The 22,921-nt window shown below is 37.2% G+C and overlaps 1 protein-coding gene across 2 annotated transcripts in view; it reads left to right on the top strand.

Moving 5' to 3' along the window:
- Positions 1-21,232, top strand: part of LOC306843905 (ephrin type-A receptor 7-like) — an 83,470-nt gene extending 62,238 nt beyond the window's left edge. Inside the window, exons 6-17 of one of the 2 annotated variants that reach the window (XM_079375612.1) lie at positions 529-653; positions 2,986-3,160; positions 4,631-4,739; positions 5,585-5,640; positions 9,284-9,409; positions 9,862-10,047; positions 12,652-12,713; positions 12,916-13,125; positions 13,345-13,494; positions 16,432-16,625; positions 17,762-17,917; positions 18,193-21,232. In XM_079375612.1, coding sequence (XP_079231738.1) covers positions 529-653; positions 2,986-3,160; positions 4,631-4,739; positions 5,585-5,640; positions 9,284-9,409; positions 9,862-10,047; positions 12,652-12,713; positions 12,916-13,125; positions 13,345-13,494; positions 16,432-16,625; positions 17,762-17,917; positions 18,193-18,307 — 1,664 coding nt within the window. In that variant the 3' untranslated portion in view covers positions 18,308-21,232. The remainder of the gene's footprint in view (positions 1-528; positions 654-2,985; positions 3,161-4,630; positions 4,740-5,584; positions 5,641-9,283; positions 9,410-9,861; positions 10,048-12,651; positions 12,714-12,915; positions 13,126-13,344; positions 13,495-16,431; positions 16,626-17,761; positions 17,918-18,192) is intronic. The other variant, XM_079375613.1, reaches the window with a different exon arrangement.
- The last annotated feature ends 1,689 nt before the right edge of the window (positions 21,233-22,921 follow it).

The raw sequence follows: 22,921 nt of genomic DNA, 5'->3' as shown, positions 1-22,921 counted from the left end.
ACAGATACACTTAACTATTTATGTGCTTAATAGAATACTCTGCAATTGTACTTTTGGCATACTAAAGTGGTATACTTAAAGTCTAAACTGGAACAACTAATTATGTACTTAATGCACTTTAATTGTGCGGAAGTAGTGCTGAAGTCCAACTAAAGATATACTGAGTAAATCTTGGAAGTTTGCAAGCATACTATAGATACACTTTAAATATCTTGCATTTAAAGACTGATATTATTCAAAGAGCATACAATCCTCATCTAACATTAAAACACATTTTAGGCTTAATATTAAAAAATGTGCATTGTGCACAAGTAGTACTCCAAATAAAGTTTAATTGTAATTTTTATATCAGTAAGTCTCAAGCGATACGGCAGTATATGTTAATAGAGTTGAACTATACTTAGTATGAAATAAATGTATTTTAAATATATTACTTTTTTTTACTATGGATGTCAATTACTATTTTGTTTTTAATTGTACTAGCTGAATTGCTAAAAGTCAGTATCTTTCCTGTTTTCTTTCTTTCAGCCCCATCTCAAGTGAGTGAGGTGATAAAGGAGCGAGTTCATCAGCACAGCGTTCAGCTCTCCTGGCAGGAACCAGAGCAGCCCAATGGCGTCATCACCGAATACGAGATCAAGTACTATGAAAAAGTGAGTACACACCACCTGCTCCAGAGCATAAGCTATTAATGAATATATGTCTGTGTGTTTCACAAAATGAAGGACAGAGAGAGACAACGACTGTGTGTCTACCTGTCTTTCAGCATCCCTGTTCCCATGCAACCCATCCTATCCTGTATTTATTATTATTTTTTCCTTTTTCATGATTTGAATTCTCTGTACACGAAGCTTGCAGTCAAATGCTCAGGTCTGAGTGGATCCTTCCCCTCTAATTGCTATAATGAATGAGACACTCATAAGATTTTAATTAGACTGAGGTCCTTCACCAATCCCACACAAACATACACAGGACCGTCTCAGTTTACCACAGCCACACTTGTACATGTCTAAGATCGCTTGAGAAACACACACACACCAGAGCAGCACACGTACGTCTGGTATTGTACCTGAGCATCTGTTCAATGAAAAACAACCCAAAAACAATCCCTTGCAGGCACACACACGCTGCCACTAAAACATTAATCAGAACTGTTCTCCCAAAAAACATGAACACAAACACATACACACTTAATTTCTTTCACCCTGGCTCAGTCTCACCCCCCACCCCCCACCCCCACCCATCCATTATAAAGCACAGCTTCGTAGTGTCTACCTTCAAACTCATATGTCAGCTGGTCAGGCATGAGCCGAAAGGTCCAGCGCGTTCACTTGGCCTGTTGGGTTCCGGTCTCTGCAATGTGAAAGCAGAAGCAGTCTCCCGAGCAGCGCTCTCTGGCTGTAGTCCGTCCTGTTTGAAAATTAGAAGCAAGCTTGACTTCACTCCTAACAGCCTGTGGCATTCCACTTAAGAGGGTTTTTTCTTTCTTCTCTCCTGAAGTCCATGAGAGATAATTTACAGATCAGTGGGAAAATGCTGTGATGCAGCATTGGTGTGCATGTGTTCACACAGGGGGTGCAGGTTTGAATCAGTTGCATGTACAGTAAGGAAATTAGTTTTTTTGTTGTTGTTGTTTATTTGTTTTTGTCTTACTCTATCTCTTTCTTTAAATATGTTGTGCTCACCAAGGCTGCATTTATTTGATCAAAAATACAATACAAAGCAATAATATTTTGGAATATTACGTTACTCCAGTCTTCAGCGTCACATGATCCATCAGACATCATCTGAACAAGAAACATTTTCTTTTTTGTTTTTGTGGAAACTGTGATTTTTTTTTGTATTGAAAAACAGCATTTATTTAAAACAAAATTATTTTATGTCTTAACTGTTACTTTTGATCAGATGTATTTTTCCTTGTTTTATAAAAGTATTCATTTATTTAAAGAAAAAGTCCTACAGACCCCGAACTTTTGACAACAGTGACTTTCTTTATTTGAGTTTATATCTCAAAATTGTTACTGTACTTCATGTAATTTTAATTTTTTTCTCAGAATTGTAACTCATTTATAAAATCACAATATCTCAATCTGATATCTCAATCTTGTAATTGTCTCTTTATCTCATTTGTATAATTAATTAATTATTCAAATAATTGCAACTTTATTTTTCGATAATTGCCACTTTTATATGCCACTCAAAATTGCTTGTTTCTCTGACTTCATACCTTACAATTTATTTTTCACTTTTAACATTATATGAAAATTACCTTATTCAGTTGATTATTGTAGTTTTTTTTTTTTACTTTAAGGTTGAAATGGACAAAGATGTATATTATGTTTGCTTTAAGTTTTAGCATACAACTAAATTCAGCATCTTAATAAATTTCAAACATTTAAAGTAGAGAATTCATTTTTTATTATTAACATTATCTGAAAATAACTAAATTTATTATAAATGAATTAGTTTCAAACATTTAAAAAAAAAAGCTGTAGTAGTAAACCAGTACAAACTGCTTCCTTTTTTGTGTGTGTGTGTGCAAATGGGTGCTGGCAATGTTAACCAAAAGAAGCATGGTGAAAAAATTCTACTAAAAATAGAACAGACATCTTTTGGATACCATTGTGACACACTAATCTTAATCTTGCCTACTATATAGGACGGATAGCATGCAAATTGGGATCAGCCGTATACTCTGTGTGGGTGTGGATGTGTTTGTTTCCTCAAGCTCTCTTTGACATTCCGATTGGAAATGAAGCTCCAGCTCCTTGCAAACAGCTTGCTTCTGGTTACCTAGGTTACGGATGAAATACTGTGATATTGCCTCTGCTTGAACTCTTTGCGTGTGAAAAAGGCCAAATGCTCCAGTACTCGCTGCCAAACACTTCAGTGTAACCACCCCTCTCTGTAAAGAATTTGTACAATTTGTGCTTTTGATACCCTGTGACAAGATTGTTATTTTGTTTTCTTCTTTTGAACCTAAAGGACCAGAAGGATCGCATTTACTCCACCGTGAAGTCAAAGTCTACTTCAGCCACAGTCAATAATCTGAAGCCAAGCACAGCGTACATCTTTCAGATCCGAGCATTCACTGCCGCGGGATACGGCACTTTCGGTCCCAGAGTAGAGGTCACCACCAAGGAAGAATCCACTGGATCTGGTGAGAAAAGCAGTATGTGAAACGGCTATTTTGAGCTATTTTTAAATCCATCTTTTGTTAATCGGCATGCTAGTTTAGCTCTAAATTAGCAACGTTTTGTATTAGAATCTATCCGATTACGCTTAAAGGCAAGGTCCAGTTTCTTCCTGATAAAATCTCTGACCCAGACTGTTCCTAAGACATTATGTATTTTCGATAAGATGTTCAGTTTCGGTTTCCTCTGGAGTTTGTCAAGGAACGCAGTATTTTCGATTTGGAGAAACAAACCTAACGAGAAACAATCCAACCTGAATGTGTCATTGTTTCAAATGCAGGCCACTGTATTACCATCTGGGACTATTAAGCCCACTTTCAGAAACAGTAGAACCGTGCACTCAGCGAGACCCTAAAATAGAGCCAGCCCCTCCCCGCAGCAGAGAGAGGACGAAAAGGGTGTTACAACGGTCCCATGCTTTTCCAGTGGAGCTTTGCTTTAAGCTGTTCTGCTGCTCCTTTTGCCAAATAGTTAATTAGGAATACACAAATATTACAATTCTGAATGACTTCAGTAGCAGATCAGTAAGTGGCTGATTAAAAGTCATTATTATTGTTTAAATAAATTTGAAATAAAACACTAAAAACCACAGAGCCCAACACATGACATGCTGCAATAATCTGATCAAAAATAGAATAAAAACAGTAATATTATAAAATATTGTTACAATTTCTAATAACTATTTTCTGTTAATATGTCATTTTAAAATGTGTTTGTTTTCCTGTCATGGTAAAGCTGAATTGTCTGCTGTCATCTCTGATTCTTCAGAAATTGTTAATTTGTTGCTCAAGAAACATCTTTTATTATAACGAAAATTGTGATTTTTTTCTTTGAATAGAAAGTTTAAAAGAACAGCTTTTAATTGAAATAGAAATATTTTGTGGTCACGCTATATTGATTCGTCACAGAAATTATGTTTTTATTCCCTGGTTTTAATTAAATTGTTGCCACAATTTAACTAAATTAAAACAAAGGAATTAAATAGTATAATGTGTCCACAATTTAACTAAAACAAGACTGAGTGAATAAGTTGAGAAGAAATTCCTAATTATAAAATATTTTTCTATCTACCTATCTTTCTAAAATATACGTTTTTAAATATTTTACTTCAACAAGTGAATTTATGCATCCCAACGTATTTGTATGAAAATTAATATTCATTTTGAATTTGCTAAAAATTACATTCAAGAGTATTTTTTAAATTACTAGTGTTTTTAAAAATTAACTTTGAGTGTTAGATGACAGAAAAGGTAAGTTAAATTTTAAAAAAGGGGAAATGAGCATTAAATATTAAAACAAAATGATACATTTAAAAAATAATAATAATTGTCTGTTAACAACATGGTACCAATATATTGTGAACTCCTATATTTTATAAACAAACTTACAGGACTGCAATTGATATCTTGGGTTGTTTATTTGTGTTTTAATTGCAGCTACAGTCATATCAAGTGAGCAGAATCCAGTCATCATCATTGCGGTGGTGGCGGTAGCCGGTACCATCATCCTGGTCTTCATGGTGTTCGGTTTCATCATAGGGAGAAGGTACGCGCTCGCGGCCCCCATTGACTCTCCGCTACTGTGAGTCTCGTACGCTCTCTCACTTTGCCTTTCTGTCCCTCAAAGGCCACCATAGCTGTGGAGTTCACACCCTCGCCCACTTGCGTGTGATTACACCCACCCACCATCATGTTATACACTGTGGAAATGTGACCTCTGATGCATTTTCCCCCTCGCAAGCTCATGCTGTTAGCATACACCCAGAATGGGATTCACAACTGCAAATCCTCCTTTCTCAGGCTCACCTTTTTTTTACCTGTTTGTCATGGTTGAACCAAGATTGCCAGTGTTTTTCCATCTGAAAACTTCACTCATGCTGTTTGTCATATTACTGGAGTAAACTAATTCCCATGAATCCTTCACAAAACGTATTGCTCTCCTGCATGTTCATTAGCACTGAATGCTCTGAATGCTTTCGTATTCCATATCAGTTAAATTCATTATGGAGTTATTTCCAATCATCAGCTGGCAAGATAATTTCCAGAAATTCCAGATTGCAGACCATTTACTTATTCTCGATGTTTATTTTTCCTAAAACTATTCATTCTGAAAGACAATTTCCCAGCACAAACACACACACACACACACACACACACACAAAATAATCTAATTGATTAATTTATCCCAGAACTCGTAGCTTGGAACAGAACGGAACAGGAATTCATGGCATTTCTATTCCGTGTCAAGAAAAACATTCTGATTAACATTTCCGATTTCACCATTTCTTCAGGTTTAGCCGAGTTGTATTGCCCTCAATAGCCCTGTTATGTTTGAAATTATATGTCTGGTCACTGCAGGCCTTTAATTACTTTCTTTTGTTCCCTGTGTAGACACTGCGGCTACAGTAAGGCCGATCAGGAAGGGGACGAGGAGCTCTACTTTCAATGTGAGTGCCAGCTTTCATCAGCTCATTATACACATGCTCATCAGTGGTGCTCAGCCGCGCTCCTGGAGAACCGTCCTGCAGAGTTTATTTCCAACTCTAATCAAACACCTGAACCAGCTAATCAAGGTCTTCGGGCTCACACTTGAAAATTACAGGCAGGTGTGTTAAAGCAGGACTGGAACTAAACTCTACAGGAGAGGAGCAGGACTGAGCCATGCTGTACGTCATTGGTCATGTTCTGGTCAATCATTACAGCTGTACACTCTCATGAGCTCCAACTTTGATGAAATATCCTCATCATTTGCTTCTTAGTTTAATACTTTCAGCTAGCAATAAGAGTAGGGATGTACTGACATCGATATTCTGGTCAATAATTGTTTTCATGTTATGGTCTGTAATTATTAATCTATAGCAGTGTCATTTGAATAGATTTATAGACTATAGTTTTTATTAATATTTTGAATTTACAATTTTAATTTTAGTTTTACTTAATTACAAATTATATATATATATATATATATATAGTTTTAGCGCATATTTCAGTTAGTTGCTAAGTTTGTTGCAACTTTGAATAAATATTTATAAATATAATTATGATATATATTTATATAATAAGATTGATCATATTTATATAAGATTTTGCATCTAGCAGACTTTTGCTGACAATTTTTGCTGACTTTTGACCGCTTCGGAGGTTTTCTTAAAACTACTACAGATCAAACTTTCACATTTTTATACCTCCACCCACAGACCGTTGGATAAACGCCAAACACCAAGACCCTTTTTCTCTGTTTTCTCAAGTCACGTAGCTTCGATTTCACAAATGTTTTCATGTTTCTCCTGCATTGACAGCCAAGTTTTATTAAAAGCCCATCTTTCCACCTGTGAATCTCCTCTTAAGTACTATAATAAGCCTGATCTATACTACTTTGTTAATAAAATAATGGACTGCTATTTAAGAGATGAGAAAGCAAATCATTACACTTTTTTTCTTAAAACCAGTGTTTGTTGGTGCCAATAGCCTCATGGACAGTGCGCCTATTTATAGCACTGTTGCGCATTGGGTGACCCAAGTTTGAGCCCCATCTTGCAGTCCTTTGCCAATCCTAACCCCCCCCCCTCTCTCACCTCGTTTCCTGTCAATATATACTGTCCTATCCTAATTTTAAAAAAAGGCAAATACGCAAACAAACAAAAACTGTTTAAAATAAAAATAAAAAAATTCAAAAATTCTGTCTATGTCCACCAATTGGACCCACAGTCGATGCTCTGAACTGTTACATACTGTAATCACAGAATACATGTCTAGCATCGCCTATGGTGTAAAGCTAGGCCATAACCCTACAGAAACATGCCCTCAACTCCAGATCTTCATCTAAAGAGAGCTTTCAGAGCTGTCAGCATTACGATGTTCCTCTAGGTGCTTGACTCTTCTGGATTCTGAACCCCTGCACCCAGGCCTCTCGGCCAGTAAGATGTTTTCTCTCAGCAGTCTCTAATGAAGCCCCTGGAGATAGCGCTGGCGACGACCTCCCTAGACTTGCTCTGCTAATGATCAGTGCTGTAAGCAAACTGCTGATTTGGAAACAAAGGTTCAAGGTGGCACAGCTTGCTTGTACAGGGGCAGCTCAACCTCACTAGCATTCTTGCCCACACGCAAAGGCTTACAGACTGCCATATTCTCGCTGCCGCACAGCCCTGCCAAAAACAGCACTGGATGCTACAGACAACATCTGCTTATAAAGAGAACCTGCTCGGCTGCGCAAAAGCACAAGATGCTGGCTGCTTTGACAAAAGGCAGATAAGGTGCGCGCCATACTCGTACGCCCAATTTGTTGCATCTCGTTGTGCGGGCAACAGTGATACACACGTTCTATCAGATTTACTGACAGCCTAGATGGACAAAGCAATTATAACAGGCGAGAAGAAGGGAAATATCAGCTGTCGTTGCATGTGAGTGGAGCACAATGCCGCCTGTTTGCTTATGTCAGCGCGTAAGCCAACACGGCCGGGAAGAAGCTGGGGGATATTGAGAAAAAGCTCTCTCTCTATTCCTCGACATTGCGTTTGTTGCAAATTAGTAATTGAATTACTCGTTAGCAACAGTCCATTTTAGTCGTTTTCATCCCAGCGTGATGTGGCCTATTAGGTTTTGCATCTCATTAAATGGAGCTTAATGTTGAAGTTGACAGGTAGCAATGGAATGATAGGATTTGATTAGATAGTAAAACTGGGTGAACACATTAATTGGGCCTAAATTGTTGTATATAGATAAAAGAAAGTCAAATATTGTTAAGTGGGCTTCGTAATATATTAATATAATTAGCGTTTTATTAATAATGTTATTAAAATAGTTATTGAAATTAATTTATTAACAATAAAAATAATATGTATTACTAATTATTAATACTTAATACAATTAATCAATTAGTTATTATAATGAGTAATTCATTAATTAATATTATTGGATGAATTCATAATAACAGTTATTAATATCTTAATAATAATTAATAATTTTAATAATAATACTATAATTGCTGAATGTTGTTATTTTAAAATACATTTTATATATTCAAATATTATTAGTAGTAATAATAATAATAGTTTTTGCAATTAATAATTAATAAATAAGTGTTATCATTAGAATAATTCTTAATAACAATTATTAATACTATGTAATAATAATACTATAATTGTTGTGTTGTTGTTTTTTAATATAATATTTTATATATTTATTTATTTTATTATTAACCATAATAATAGGCCTTACAATGAATAATTAATTAATCAATGTTATTATTACAATAATTAATAATAATAATATTATAATTGTGGAATGTTGTTGTTTTTAAATATATATTTTAGAATTAAATATTTTACTATTAACAATAATAAGTAATAATAATAAGTAATTAAATCAATGGCATTATTAAAATGATGTATAATAACATTGATAACTATTAATGATATTGATGTTACTACTACTACTACTACTAATAATAATAATAATAATGTAATTGTTGAATGTTGATAATGTTAATACATTTTTATTGTTATTATTATTAATATAATAACAACAACAATATCGTGTGAATATATGTATATATACACACACAAATAAATATATATATATATATATAATATATATATTTTTTTTAACTATAAACTAGTAAAACATCTAACTTAACATTGAGAACTGTTAATGGTGTTAATGTTCAGAAGACAAAAAAGAAGAATAGTTTTGTGTCTGTGTTTGTAATAACTGTTTCATGGTCATATGCAGTGAAATTATCTTTCTTGGCATTCAAACTAATAGTTCAGTCTTCTGAAACCCATTATCCAATGAGTGACAGCTACGAATGCTGCTGCCATGCTGTACGGCTAATACCCTTTCGGCTCCATTGTGAGAAGGTTAACAAGAAAATCTAATAGCGCTTTCATGAAATATGTGGGAAAAATAAAAGCATAGGTTTTATTATTTGATGAAAGAGACCTTTTGGCATGCTATCTTCCATCACAGTGCGCTGTTTAGCCCACAGCCCCGCACCTCTACCCTCCAGTAATCGCATCCGTCCATCAGGGGCTCTGTGTGTGTGTGGCATGCATATTTAATCGTAACAGTAATCCTCTTACCCTTCTACAGTTAAATTTCCAGGCACCAAAACCTACATTGACCCTGAAACCTACGAGGACCCGAACAGGGCTGTCCATCAGTTCGCAAAGGAGCTGGATGCCTCTTGCATTAAGATTGAGAGGGTTATCGGCGCAGGTGAGCTCTTCCCTTGTCTTCTCCGCTGCCTCGCTTTAGTCACACACCTCTCTCATTTATCACAATGACAACCAAATATTTACACTCTCGATACCGGCCTGAGCATCTCTCTGGCCCCTTGTTATTGATAGCGCTGCTGTAGGATTGGTTTATAATTAATATGTCTTCTCTTAAGGCTAGGATGCACATAAATGCATCGCCATTGATGAATTGCTGCCGCATCGCTTTTAGTTACAAGCTGTATGAGTGTGTTAGCGTGTCCTCTATATAGCATATCCAATTATCTGCTCTCTTGGTTGCACTCCCCTGTGTACTGATGCATAGCATTATATAATGCTGAATTCTGCTGCTGGTGTGACTGATATGTATGAAACAGCACAGGTACAGGCAACGGTGTCAAACGTGGCCCGGATCTCTGGAACTCAGCTTGCGGGTGGTTGTGTGCTTCACAGGAGAGTTTGGAGAGGTGTGCAGCGGACGACTGAAGCTACCGGGAAAGAGAGACGTGTCGGTGGCCATAAAAACGCTGAAAGTAGGCTACACTGAAAAACAAAGGCGGGAGTTCCTGTGTGAGGCCAGCATAATGGGCCAGTTTGATCACCCCAATGTGGTCCATCTGGAGGGTGTAGTCACCAGAGGTGGGCAGCTTTGAATGCTAGAACTAGCTTAACCAACAAGACTTCCTTCTCTTGAAAAAAAGGTGTAATTAATTGTACTGAATGTGCACTTTTATTGTACTTCAGATTTTAAAAGTATATTTGGTTACACTTTGTGTGCCCTTGCTATGGTGCAATTATACATTTAAGCACTGAGTAATATTAATTAACTACATATACTTACTATATGGTCAAGGTTAGGATTAGGGTTTGGCTTAGGGTTACTTGCATGTAATTATGCATCATTTATTGTTATTATAATAGTAAGTACATGCAACATGTGCAACAAGGACACCTTAAAAAAGTGTTACCATATTTTTTTAAATACTGTAATTGCAGATAATATAATATCAGTGAAATAAAAAGTCACAAAAGTGTATTTAAGTGTACTTAAATTCACTTCCATGACTGTTTCTTGACGAGTACACTTTTAAAAAGTAAATTTTGTAATATCAAATTGAAAGTTTTACAAAAAAATATTGATTTAAAGCAATGATTTAAAATGTACTTTAAAGGAATAGTTCATCCCAAAAAAAATGAAAATTCTGTCATATTTTACTCACCCTCATGTCGTTTCAAATCCATAACACTTTCGTTCATATTCAGAAAACACAAATGAGATATTTTAGATGAAATCCGAGAGCTTTCTGACACTGCATAGACAGCAATGCAACAAAGAAAGGTAGTAAGGACGTCGTTAAAATTGTCAGTGGTTCAACCCTAATCTTATGAAGCTACAAGAATAAGTTGTGGTAATCTCATGAAAGTACGTCGAAGACTGACACGAAGAGAATAAATTGTTGAATAAAGTCTTTGGCTGTACCCGAAATCGGCCCCTATACCCTCATTCACTATTCCCTACATTAGTCCACTCATATAGTTCACTTGAAGGAGTGAATGAAAACGAGTGAGTGAATTCGGACACTAAGTGCACAGGAAGGACTGCCGCTTTTGCATAGTTTGCTTACTGTTAAATAATCATTTGATACGGGCAGCTCCAGTAGTAAGATTGAAGGATTTATCTTGAACTCTGTCACGGAAATTATGTATAAACCCTAATAGTCAGTTTACAATTAATTTTGTACTTATGTTGTATTACACTGTATTACGTCGTGGACGAGCGCTTCTAAAATCAATGAATGGGTGATTCAGCTGCGGGCGCCATCTTCTGGTGAGATGCGGGAATTCCTTCGGCACGGGACTCTCACAGTGCATTCTGGGGATTCTCTAGCCGTTGAGTGTACATCGGTTGTACACTCGTTTTTGCGGTGCATTGTGGGATTGAATGAGTGCACTCGAGAACATTCACTATGGTTTCGAACACCACTTCAAATGGCTGTCCCCTCAAATAGTGCACTATTTGAGGGTATAGGGGGTGATTTCGGATACAGCCATTATTTTTGTTTTCTTTGCACACAAAAAGTATTCTTATAGCTTCATCAAATTAAGATTGAACCACTGATGTCACATGGACTATTTTAACAATGTTCTCACTACCTTTCCGGGCCTTGAACGTGTCAGTTCCGTGGCTGTCTATAAAAGCTGTCAGAAAGCTCTCGGATTTCATTAAAATATCTTAATTTGCATTCCAAAGATGAAGGAAGGTGTTATGGGATTGGAACGACATGAGGGTGAGTAATTAATGACAGAATTTTCATTTTTGGTTGAAAAAGTACTTTAAAATACCTTTTTTTTTATGTTGACAAATATACTAAAACGCATGTAAAGTTACTGATCATAATTTGCACTGTAGTGTTATTTGATATTGTATTTAAAGTAAATATACTAAACTACAGCTTAATAACAAATGTTCAATCACAAACACATTTAAATACATGACATACAAGTTTTAATAGTTACAGTTACAGTTACAGTTACATTTAGCAGTTACATTAAGTATATTTTAAAGTGCATATAAAGATGCACTTAAATCCTACTTTAAAAAATCACGGTAGTGTTTACTGGGTCAAAAAAGCAATGTAATGTTTAACCAGTTGCATTTAATATGAATTTAAAGTATATTTAATTATCAGCAATATATATATATATATATATATATATATATATATATATATATATATATATATATATATATGCTAAAGTGTATTCCTTTTTCACAAAGGTTTGTCAAGAAATGAAGGGACAGTTGTAGTCCGATGAATGACATTATCTAAATCTGTTACTCTGACTTTGCAAAAACCAGACTCATGCGATTTCAGTCAGACTAAAGTGTTTACATGACATTTAAACAAGACAAATCATCTTTTTAGTCTGACTGAAATTGAACTTTTAAAGCATACAATTAATCTTCTAAACGGAGAGTTATGACTTACCATAAGTTCAGTTGTGAAGTCATATTGTTATGAATTGATCTTGTAATTTGGATAATATTATTTGTGGCTCAGGGTCGTTTATTATTATTTTTGGAGAGTGTACACCCCAAAAGGTTTTATGAAAAGCCCGGACGACAGACTAAAGTGAATCTAGTGTTGTAGAATTGTCTGTGAATTGTTTCTCATTACTGCTTTTGTACGGTGTGTGTTGGCCGCGCTTCACTTTAATGGAGTCTGTTCTTTGCTCTTTCAGGAAAACCAGTCATGATAGTAATTGAATACATGGAAAATGGCTCATTAGATGCATTCCTCAGGGTACGTATAAACCACCCTAGACAATCTGGTCAGTGAATACAATATCTTTTCTGTTCTGTTCATTACACCCACTGCGATTTACCATTTCATTGCTCATTCTCGGGCCGTGTTACTGTCAGCCCCCCCACGTGGTGGATGGAGCATGGTGTCTGTTGTGCGCTGGTGATGGATAGACAACATTTCTCTGTTTGTACTTGCACAGAAACATGATGGGCAGTTCACAGTAATTCAGCTGGTGGGAATGCTGCGCGGCATTGCGGCCGGCATGAGATACCTCTCAGACATGGGCTACGTCCATCGCGATCTGGCGGCGCGAAACATCCTTGTCAACAGCAATCTCGTATGTAAAGTGTCCGACTTCGGCCTGTCCAGAGTGATTGACGACGATCCCGAAGCTGTCTACACAACGACGGTGAGTCAATTAAGCCGCTGTCTCATCCTACCTGCCTTGGAAGCCCACGGCGCTCTCAGAATAAACAAATCAATCCGTGCATCAGATAGGAGTACAAATATAGATACTGTCTGTGCTGCATTGTGATGCTAGAATGGTCCCGAACATCAATGCAGTGCATTTTAACTCTTCTCTTCTTGATGCAGAGTTTACTGATTGTGAATTTTACTCACTAAACAGGGTGGAAAAATCCCAGTTCGGTGGACAGCAATGGAAGCCATCCAGTATCGTAAATTCACATCAGCTAGTGATGTATGGAGCTACGGGATTGTCATGTGGGAGGTCATGTCCTACGGAGAACGACCTTACTGGGACATGTCCAATCAAGATGTAAGTTACTGTTTTTTATAGATGAATGTTTTGTACAATCAAATCAAATAGTTTCATAATATAATATAATAAAAATCCATAGAAAATTATTTAAAAAATTATATATAATATAATTATAATTATACAATGATTACAAGTTGTATTATGGTACAAAATAATCAAATAAAAATGCATATACAATTATAAAATAATTTCTTATTATTAGTAATATACTTATTATTAGTTATCACTGCACTAATGCATCAATGCATACAGTATGTCGGTTCTGTGATCATGTTGTTTTAAATTCCTTCTACATTAATTCATATTTTTTTAATGCAGCTATTATACATATTTGATCACTTTCAAACATTTCTCGTGTGGTTTAAATGAAAAAGTTAGAAATTACAATTATTTCAACTTCATCAAGGCACTTTTAGAAGAAAAGACAATTCTCTTGTTCGTTCAGCTTACTTTATAGTCTTATAGCACCAAAAGGCCTATTTTTACTCTGTAATCTGTAGGTATTCTGGTATTAGGACAGTTAAGCACGTCTGACGCTTTCAATTTTCTAGCTGGATATCTACATAGGTGTCATGAGTGACCTTGTTTTAATGATACATTTTGAGCATTAAAAGGTTTAATGGATCTGCGGAAACGAATGGAATGTTTTGCTTGTAGAATTCGTTTTTGTATTCTGCTACACTTTCAACCTTTATAATGAGAAATGATAATGTGAGCCAAATTCATCATTAGCAGAGTTCAATCAATTCAAAGATATCTGCTTAGCCATGCAAAACCTTCTGAACGATCTGCAGGCCGAGCTTTTGTCTCAAAGAAATTAGGACAGCAAAGTGCCGTTCATCATTCTGATCACATGCGTGCAGGGTTTTCAAGCTGAAGCGGATTGAAATTCAGATATGGTCACGGCTAACGATATGTATGAGGGGAAGTGTTGTTAATCTGCCGCTGTATAGGCACTTGTCTTGTGTACGCAGATTCTTTGTCAAAATTACACAAGCTTGAACATCCTCAGAGAAGGTAAACAGTCCTTATCACTGAGACTAATGATGACTTGTAATTCTCTGCTCACTAGTGAATGTTAGCTCTCAGTGGTAGCAACTAGCTAGTATCAGCCTTTAATGTTATTTTTTTGGCGTTCGAACATTTGCCTCAGTGGAGTCTTGATACTTGTCAGGGCTCAACGTCAGATGTTTTTATACCCTTTTGAGGGGGAGGCGAACAACTCCTTGAGGACTGCTAAAAAAGAAGGAAATATTTACATTTCTTCAACTCTTTCTGTTTTGACACTTTTCTTTCCGTAGCTCAAGCCTTATTTGGAGAGACACGACAAGAATAGCAGATGAGGAATTGAGGAAAATAAACAGTCTGCTTCTACTATTCCTCGGTAGTAGACGAGGGGAAAAATCATAGATCTGGACAAGCCTTTTCTCTGTTTAGTTTAGTCAACTCAGATAAGTGAGTGAGTGAAGTGACATTCAGCCAAGTATGGTGACCCATACTCGGAATTCGTGCTCTGCATTTAACCCATCCAACGTAAACACACACACACACACACACACACACACACACACACACACACACACACACACACACACACACACACACACACACACACACACACACACACACACACACACCGTGAACATACACCCGGAGCAGTGGGCAGCCATTTTATGCTGCAGCGCCCGGGGAGCAGTTGGGGGTTCGGTGCCTTGCTCAAGGGCACCTCAGTCGTGGTATTGAGGGTGGAGAGAGCGCTGGACATTCACTCCCCCCACCTACAATTCCTGCCGGCCGGGGACTCGAACCCGCAACCTTTGGATTACAAGTCCGACTCTCTAACCATTAGGCCACGACTTCCCCAGATTCAAGTAATTCTATCAGATTAGCTGCTAGTTGTGAGTCCACATTTCTGAAAGTCTCTTTTGCTCATCACAGCTGCATTTATTTGATTAGAAACACAGTAAAACCAATAATATTGTGAATTTAAATGTATTAATTTGATGGCAAAGCTGAATTTTTACCAGGCATTACTCCAGTCTTCAGTGTCATGATGTTTCAGTTACATTGTAATACTCTGATTTGGTGCTCACGTAACATTTTTATTTTATTTTTTTACAATTTGTATTATCAATGTTGAAAACAATAGTGCTGCTTAATATTTTGTGGAAACCGTGATAAATTTTTCCCCCAGGATTATTTGAGCATAAAGGTGAAAGGACAACATTTACTGTCACTTTTGATCAATTAAAGGCATTCATACTGAAAAAAGTATTCATTTCTTAAAAAAAAAACTACCGACACCAACATTTTTAATGGTACAGTATTTTTAGTATACACACATAACTCAGACACAGCATGTTGAGTGAGTAGAAGAACAGGTGGTTTTATTGTTTTATGGTTCCTTTACATTCATAAACCCCAACATGTGGAACCATTCAACTGCACAGACACCCAAATGCCAATGCATTCATCTTTGGTTTAAACCGTAACCCTGTTTGCTGGTTTAGGCTGATTAGATAGGCTCATGATAGTATGACAGTCACCAGCAGCTGTTGAACAGACGGCTTTTAGTGCGCTTGCCTCATTCACATCCAGTTTTAGTGGTGCCCTTTTCTTGCGCTCACACGCCCTCCAATAACCAATGCAAGAATAATCACATCTGGTTAGCCTACTTTTCCCTGTGTTGTAGTTTGTAATGCTGGAGGTAAACCACAACAGATTTATCCAGCAAAGCTGCTGTTTACAGATTCCTGATTAAAGGATAAGCAAAGGGAGAGCTGAAGGTGCAGGCAGGCTTTGTGTATATTTCGTTCTGGATGCTAATGGATAAGCTACGCGGTTTTTCCTTGTCTTCTTGTATCTCTGTCTCTGAACCTGTTGGTTTTCTTTCACACATTTTCAAATTTTCCATCTCTCACTCTGATCTTGCAGGTCATAAAGGCTATAGAGGAGGGATATCGTCTTCCCGCCCCCATGGACTGCCCTCCTGGCCTCCATCAGCTCATGTTGGACTGTTGGCAGAAAGACCGAGCAGACCGGCCCAAATTTGACCAGATCGTCGGCATCCTAGACAAAATGATCCGCAATCCTAACACCTTAAAAACGCCAATGGGAACGTGTACACGGTGAGGATGCCCATTCACTATTTTTTTTACTGCCTGCCGTTATCCAGCTTTGCTTTTACGATGTATGGAAGTTGCTTGTTATGTTTTATACTCCTGCACCTCACTGCAATGTCTTTGAGCCCTTTTATAGGTTCGCGAGTAAATTTGCGAACAGTTCCATCTGTCCGGCATTTGATTTATCCGCTAGGGTTTACTGATGAGAGATAAATCCCAGGGAATCAATAAAGCGAAACAGCCTCCATGCCTTCATATTCGATAACAAGGACTTTAAATCAATTGTCATAATGAGCGTTTGAGACTTTAAAGCCTTGTGGGAACTCCAGTCCCCAGTGTGATATTAGACAAAGGAAGGAAGTGTGTTTACAATCATAACTGAAACCATGTCTCACATTGAAGATATGACCTTTAAAACTTAGGGAAGAAGCCCTTGGTCCAACTAACCATCTTTTACAAGTAAAGCAAAGCAACAGTTCACTAAATCACTGCAATGTGAATACAGTAAACCATGTGTCCTTGTCTGTAATCCATGAGTTAGGATTGGCGGATATCAGTGAGATTTCATTATTCTCAGTTCCAATACCGCTGCAAGAATATTATGCTATCGAACACCTCCTATTTATTTAAAATGCTTATTAAATTAGCAAATTAAACTTTAACAATGGCATGCAGCCTTCAAATATTTCTCAATTAAGTAAACATTCCAGTTTTTCAGCTTCAAGTTGTTCATGTAATTGATTTAGACAAACAAACTAATCACAAGCAGTAAAACAAATAAAAACAAAGGATGCAGACCAAGTTTGTTTTTATTATTTAAAAGCAGTATCAGCTATTCCAAAAATTCAGAAATTAAAAACGAAAATACCAAAGTAATCAAAACAATTTACATTATTAGCATTGTCTATACTGCATGATTCTGAAATATAATACATTGGCCAAGCAGTAGGCCAGGAAATTTAAATTAGTTGGGCAGTTTGAACCTCTTTTTTACCAAACTGAGAATTATTTTCAATGGCAGTGGTAATCTAAACGTACAAAATAGGTCAACTGAGGACAGTATCATATGCCAGAAATATTATACTGAGAAATAATGGTACTGTGCCTTCATAACACTTATACTTGTCTCTTCTTTTCCTCAGACCCATAAGCCCACTGCTTGACCAGAACACTCCAGATTTCACCTCTTTCCGATTGGTCAGTGAGTGGTTGGAAGCCATCAAGATGGCGAGATACATAGACAACTTCACAGCTGCCGGCTACAGCTCGCTCGAATCTGTGGCTAGAATGACTATCGAGTAAGAGTGCCTTGCTATGATCTTTCCTGCACACAGTCACGCTCTATAGAAACGCATGATCTTTCTAGGTGTAATTTCAGCCTTCAGCTCTCATTCACAATACCATCCTGACATTGTGCTGCATTTTAATCAGATCTCTTTGACTCATACTCAGACTCATCGTGTTATAGTTAATATGGCCTTTTCTCAGTTTCCTTTTGCTTCGGTAATGAAATAGCTCTCGGGCGCTTCATGCTCCATTGCTGTGATTTATGAATGTTGTGTTTCTGCTTTAGGGATGTAATGAGTTTGGGAATCTCCTTGGTGGGCCATCAGAAGAAGATTATGAGCAGTATACAGACTATGAGAGCCCAGATGCTGCATCTTCACGGGACGGGCGTTCAAGTGTGATGGGCGTCCGCTGCCCTTCCCGGTCGGATGAATCAGAACTCTCCAGGACAGCACCGCAAAGTGTGTGACAGCAAAAAAATAAGAAAAAACAAATCAACAACAAAGAAAAAACGTTCCACACCCTTGTGGTGAGATTAACCTTCCAGAACTGGCAGAACAGAATCATTCCTTTGTTATTGGCGAAGGATTTTGGCGAAGGTGCTGGAAACCAAGAGACGGAGAGAAAACGCAAACAGGAAAGAGAGAGAGAATCCTAAACGGACAGTGACCTCTGGATGCTCTAAAGAACTCGTCACGTCATTGAGATGGAGCATTTGAGAGGATTTTTATGCTTTGTACGGACTGTCTTTATCGTCACAAAAGGTTGATTTGCTCATAGTTGCTATAGATTTCACTGATTTCTTTTTTTAAATCAAGGGTGAATATAAAAACACGCAAATCCAGTTCATAAGGAGTGAATTTGCAGCGATTTAATTTGCTTTGGTTTGTAATATCCACGTTAAGACAATGTGGGACGTTACTCTTCTACTCAATCGATTTGTGTTAGCTTGTTTTCTCCGATTGTGTTACGGAACTGACAACAGGGTAAAACATCTCATCTGGAGGGAAAGAGACAGAACCAGAGGCTGAAAGTCGACAGAGGAGGTTTGTCTTCTCCAGCCAGCACTATTTACATGAAGCTCTCTCCAGACTGAAGCATTGGCAGAGAGTCGGGCCGAGCCGGTCTTTTATATCAAGCAGAAATATCCCACCACTTGGTTACGTGAAGCTCCTGAGAGTGGCTGGTTGTGTTTAAGAACAGCCCGAGCAGACAGTTAGGTTTATTTTATGATCCTACATGACAATTCAGATGTGAATTAGTACAAAGAGAATTGCTAACCACTTCAGGTGGAGATTTTTTAATGTAAGAACAACTATTACGGTGGCAATATTCTTTATAAGTTTGTAATTACCACATGAATGGATTTATCAGTGCTGTTGTTGAATGTGTCCTTTTTAATATTGATATTATTTACCATGAATACATGTTTCCATAAAGATACACAAAAATGAAAAAAAAAATGAAAATGATAGGCTATTTTAATTTAATTGTTTCAGCAACAGTATCATTTTGGTTTAGAATCAGTTGGTTTCCTAGCAGGTGACTGACTTTAAAATCATACAATGTTGTGGTGTAAAGGAGTAATACTGCCTTAAAACAAGTCAACTATTGCTCTTATTTTTAGGTACTTAGATACTTTGTGAGATCACGGCTGAGTTGGGGAGAGACTGACCAATATGAGCAATAATTTGAGGTGCTGTATAGACTTTTACTCACGTACTGCTTGGAAATCAGCAGCAGTGCTGTGAAATTTGATCAAAGAGAGTTAGTGAATTTATATACGAGGATCTCTTTTGGTGTGTTTCTTCCACCCTTTTGTTGTGCTGAGCTCAAAGATGAGGTTTACGCTCAAGTTTTAGTGCCATAACAGCCTTCCACGCTCAACTGAATGTTTCGTTGACAATTAAATGTTATGAATTTTAGTGTTAAATATTTTAAGGAGTACTGTAGACCTTTTATTAGCTGGGCTGCCACAAAACTCAACCGTTTTATTCAGCTTTCATCTGAAGTAGTTTTGTTTTATTTACTACGAAACCTTAATGTGACATTTTAAACACTCATAACATGTTTTTCATTATTTTGAGGAGCCAATGCCATTTTAACCACAAGAGCCGTGCCAACATGTGGAATTTTTCTTGATTAGAAAGAAAGCGAAGGCAGAGCCGTTGGAGCGCAGCACGACTGGAGGATTTAGCCAAACGGTTGGCGCTTCAAAAAAGCCATCGTTTACCACGCCGTCTCCATTGTGAACCCAGCTGGTTTGTCTCATGCGGATCATATCGTAGCCTGGTTAGAGGCCCATCTCCGATCCACTATCCTTCCATCTCACTAACCTCAGCATTGAGCCCACGCCAGGCCTTTGAATTGAATGCGAGCGGAAAGGCTCTCGGTCAGCACAAACCTCCTGAGCTTCGGCAGTAGCTGCAGTCACTCAGATCAGCCTCCCCGCACGTTCTGATCCCACACTCCGGCCTCCAAGGGGCCCCTCGCAGGCCCTTACCCTCTCCGCTCGGATCCAGGGCCCTTGTAGAGACAGCAATTTGAGCCAATTTGAGATTAACGCCTGGATTCAATCAATCCCACATTGAGGCCACCGTACGGGTCAATGACAAACCTGTCAATTTTTCTCCTGTTCTGCTTTGTGCCATTTCTAACTTTTCTGGTTTGATGGTAGCAGAGTTTTCAGTCAAGACGGTTTGCGCTGTGGATTGATTGAGTTCACGGTGCAGCAGGGTATTAAAGACTTCTTGAAAGACGCTAGAGAACCCATCTAGACAAAAAGTGAAGTGGAATATTCCAAAGAGTTCAGCACTGTTGATTGTGTCAGAGTAATCACAAACCAGAGGACAATTTGTATATGTTCCAGCTGTAAAACTTGTATATTTTATTTATAATTGTGGTTTCTTTTCTTTGTTTTTCACTTAAGTACTCTGTAGTGAGCTCATTGAAAATGCACTATATTTTTCTATCTCACATGCAGCTGAGTCTCGTCACCCTCACTCTTTCAGTTGTATATAATTTCTCATTTAGGACCAAAGAGAGCTAATAGGTTTCCATTTTAGAAGAGTATTTTTTTTCTTTTCTCTTTTAGGTTGGAAAAATGTACAGTCAAATGAATTGTCGATTAATTATTTATTTTTCTGTGACAAGAGTATGGAGAGTATTCATTGGTCAAAAAAAAAAAAAAAAAGTATTTTCCCCAGTTGAGAAACTGTATGGTCATTTACCTAGACAATTTCTTGTTACATAGACCATTTTTTTCTTTTGCTTTGTAACCTTTGTAATAGACTGTACATATATTTTTGGAAATATAATGCAATCTCTATAGTGGTGTCTGTGCCTTTGATTTCTGTTTCTCTATGATTAACAGGTTTATGCACCATTCGGAACTGAATTTAAATCAGTTCAATTTTACACATTAACACATTTAATTAACATACTTCAAATGACAACATGTCATAAAATGACACACAAATGTTGTTAATGCTTTTTTTTAAACACTATTTGAGCACGCATCTGAGGACACTGGCTGTTTGCAAACTAGAGCTTCTAATGGATGCAATGACTTTACCGATTGGTGATTGGCTCTTTTATTTAGAAGGTGGGGCTTATTCTGCCATAGCATGCTTCCCACATTCTCCCTTTTTAAGTAATATGAGTGAAACTTTCTTGATATATACAATCTTGGATTAAGGTAGAAAGCTGGATACCTAATTGCAATTTGAATTTGAAGGTGACATAGTAGAATGAAAATTTCAATTAAAAATGTAATAAAATTGAAACTCTATATCTAATACTGTATATTTAAGATCATATTTCATAGCCAGGCTGGATTTGCAATTCTATTCCATTAATTTTATTATTCTTATTCTTATTAATTAAATGATGCTCTAAATAAGAAACTAAATCTGCCAGCAGGTGGCGGTAAATGTCATGCATTCATTCAATTCGTTCAAACGGCTGATTCATTCTGGAATGAAGTAAACAGCTCTCTTTATGAAGGGGACTTTGAATCATCGATTCACACGATTCGTTCAAAACTCGGGATCATTCAGAAACTAATCACTGCTGTGCTGCTCGGAGACAGACAATTCTGCTGCAGCTTTAAAGGTTATATGTTCTCTGCAAAACTAGAAATATGAGACACCAAATATCTTGAATTTTAGGGCATAACTGCATTTATGGAGTTGTTGCCCTGCATCATATTTGTCAACAGTCAACTATATGAAATGTAAGATGATGTAACAGGTCTGGGGGCGGGGCCAGTCACGTTATTTTTTTTATTACTAATTAGTTAAGTTAAGGCATTAAACTGACAGCCCTGAAATTTACACATGAAAGCGAGACACTTCTTCAATTCTGAATTCTGCACATCACAAATTTTTGGTGATTTAAATGTGGTATTGTAACTCAAGTATTTTCCAACTGGGTTTTTGTGTGATTCAGCAAACACACAGGGAAGAAGAGCTAATGTGATCCTTGAGAATTGTTTGGTCCCCTGCTTTGACTTGAATATTAACATTATGTATTGACAAGACAGAGAGCGAAAGGAAGAGCGGGTTGGAGATTTGTTTGATGACCCAGCTCATGACAGGATCCTGGATAGTGTCATTAAAAAGACATTACCCAAAGCCTCCGACATGGGAAAATTAAGCCATGGCCCCTTTGGGAGTTAAACAAAGAGGCCCTAATGGATTTATGAAGATTATATCTCTGCAGATTCTCTGATATTTATTTTATTAACTCGAGGGGAATCGTAACCTCATCGAGTCTCAAAAAAGACTGGACGAGCAGGGCTGTTTCTCTGATGCCAGAACATCCCAAATCCCTGCTAATCTCACTTCTGTCAACAATTACCAGGCTGTTGTGCTCTTTTGATGGAAACACAACAGTGCAACTCATACCATGACATTTACAGTTTAGTGTTCGCTCAGTTGAGAGTGTAATTCCAAAGAACAAAATGAAAGGGATCAAGATCCTGTAAACGACAAGCTTCTCGCAAGTAAGAAGAA

This window comes from Barbus barbus, assembly GCF_936440315.1.
Source record: "Barbus barbus genome assembly, chromosome: 24".
In the NCBI taxonomy this organism is placed as follows: domain Eukaryota; kingdom Metazoa; phylum Chordata; class Actinopteri; order Cypriniformes; family Cyprinidae; genus Barbus; species Barbus barbus.
This window is presented reverse-complemented; position numbering and strand designations above follow the sequence as displayed.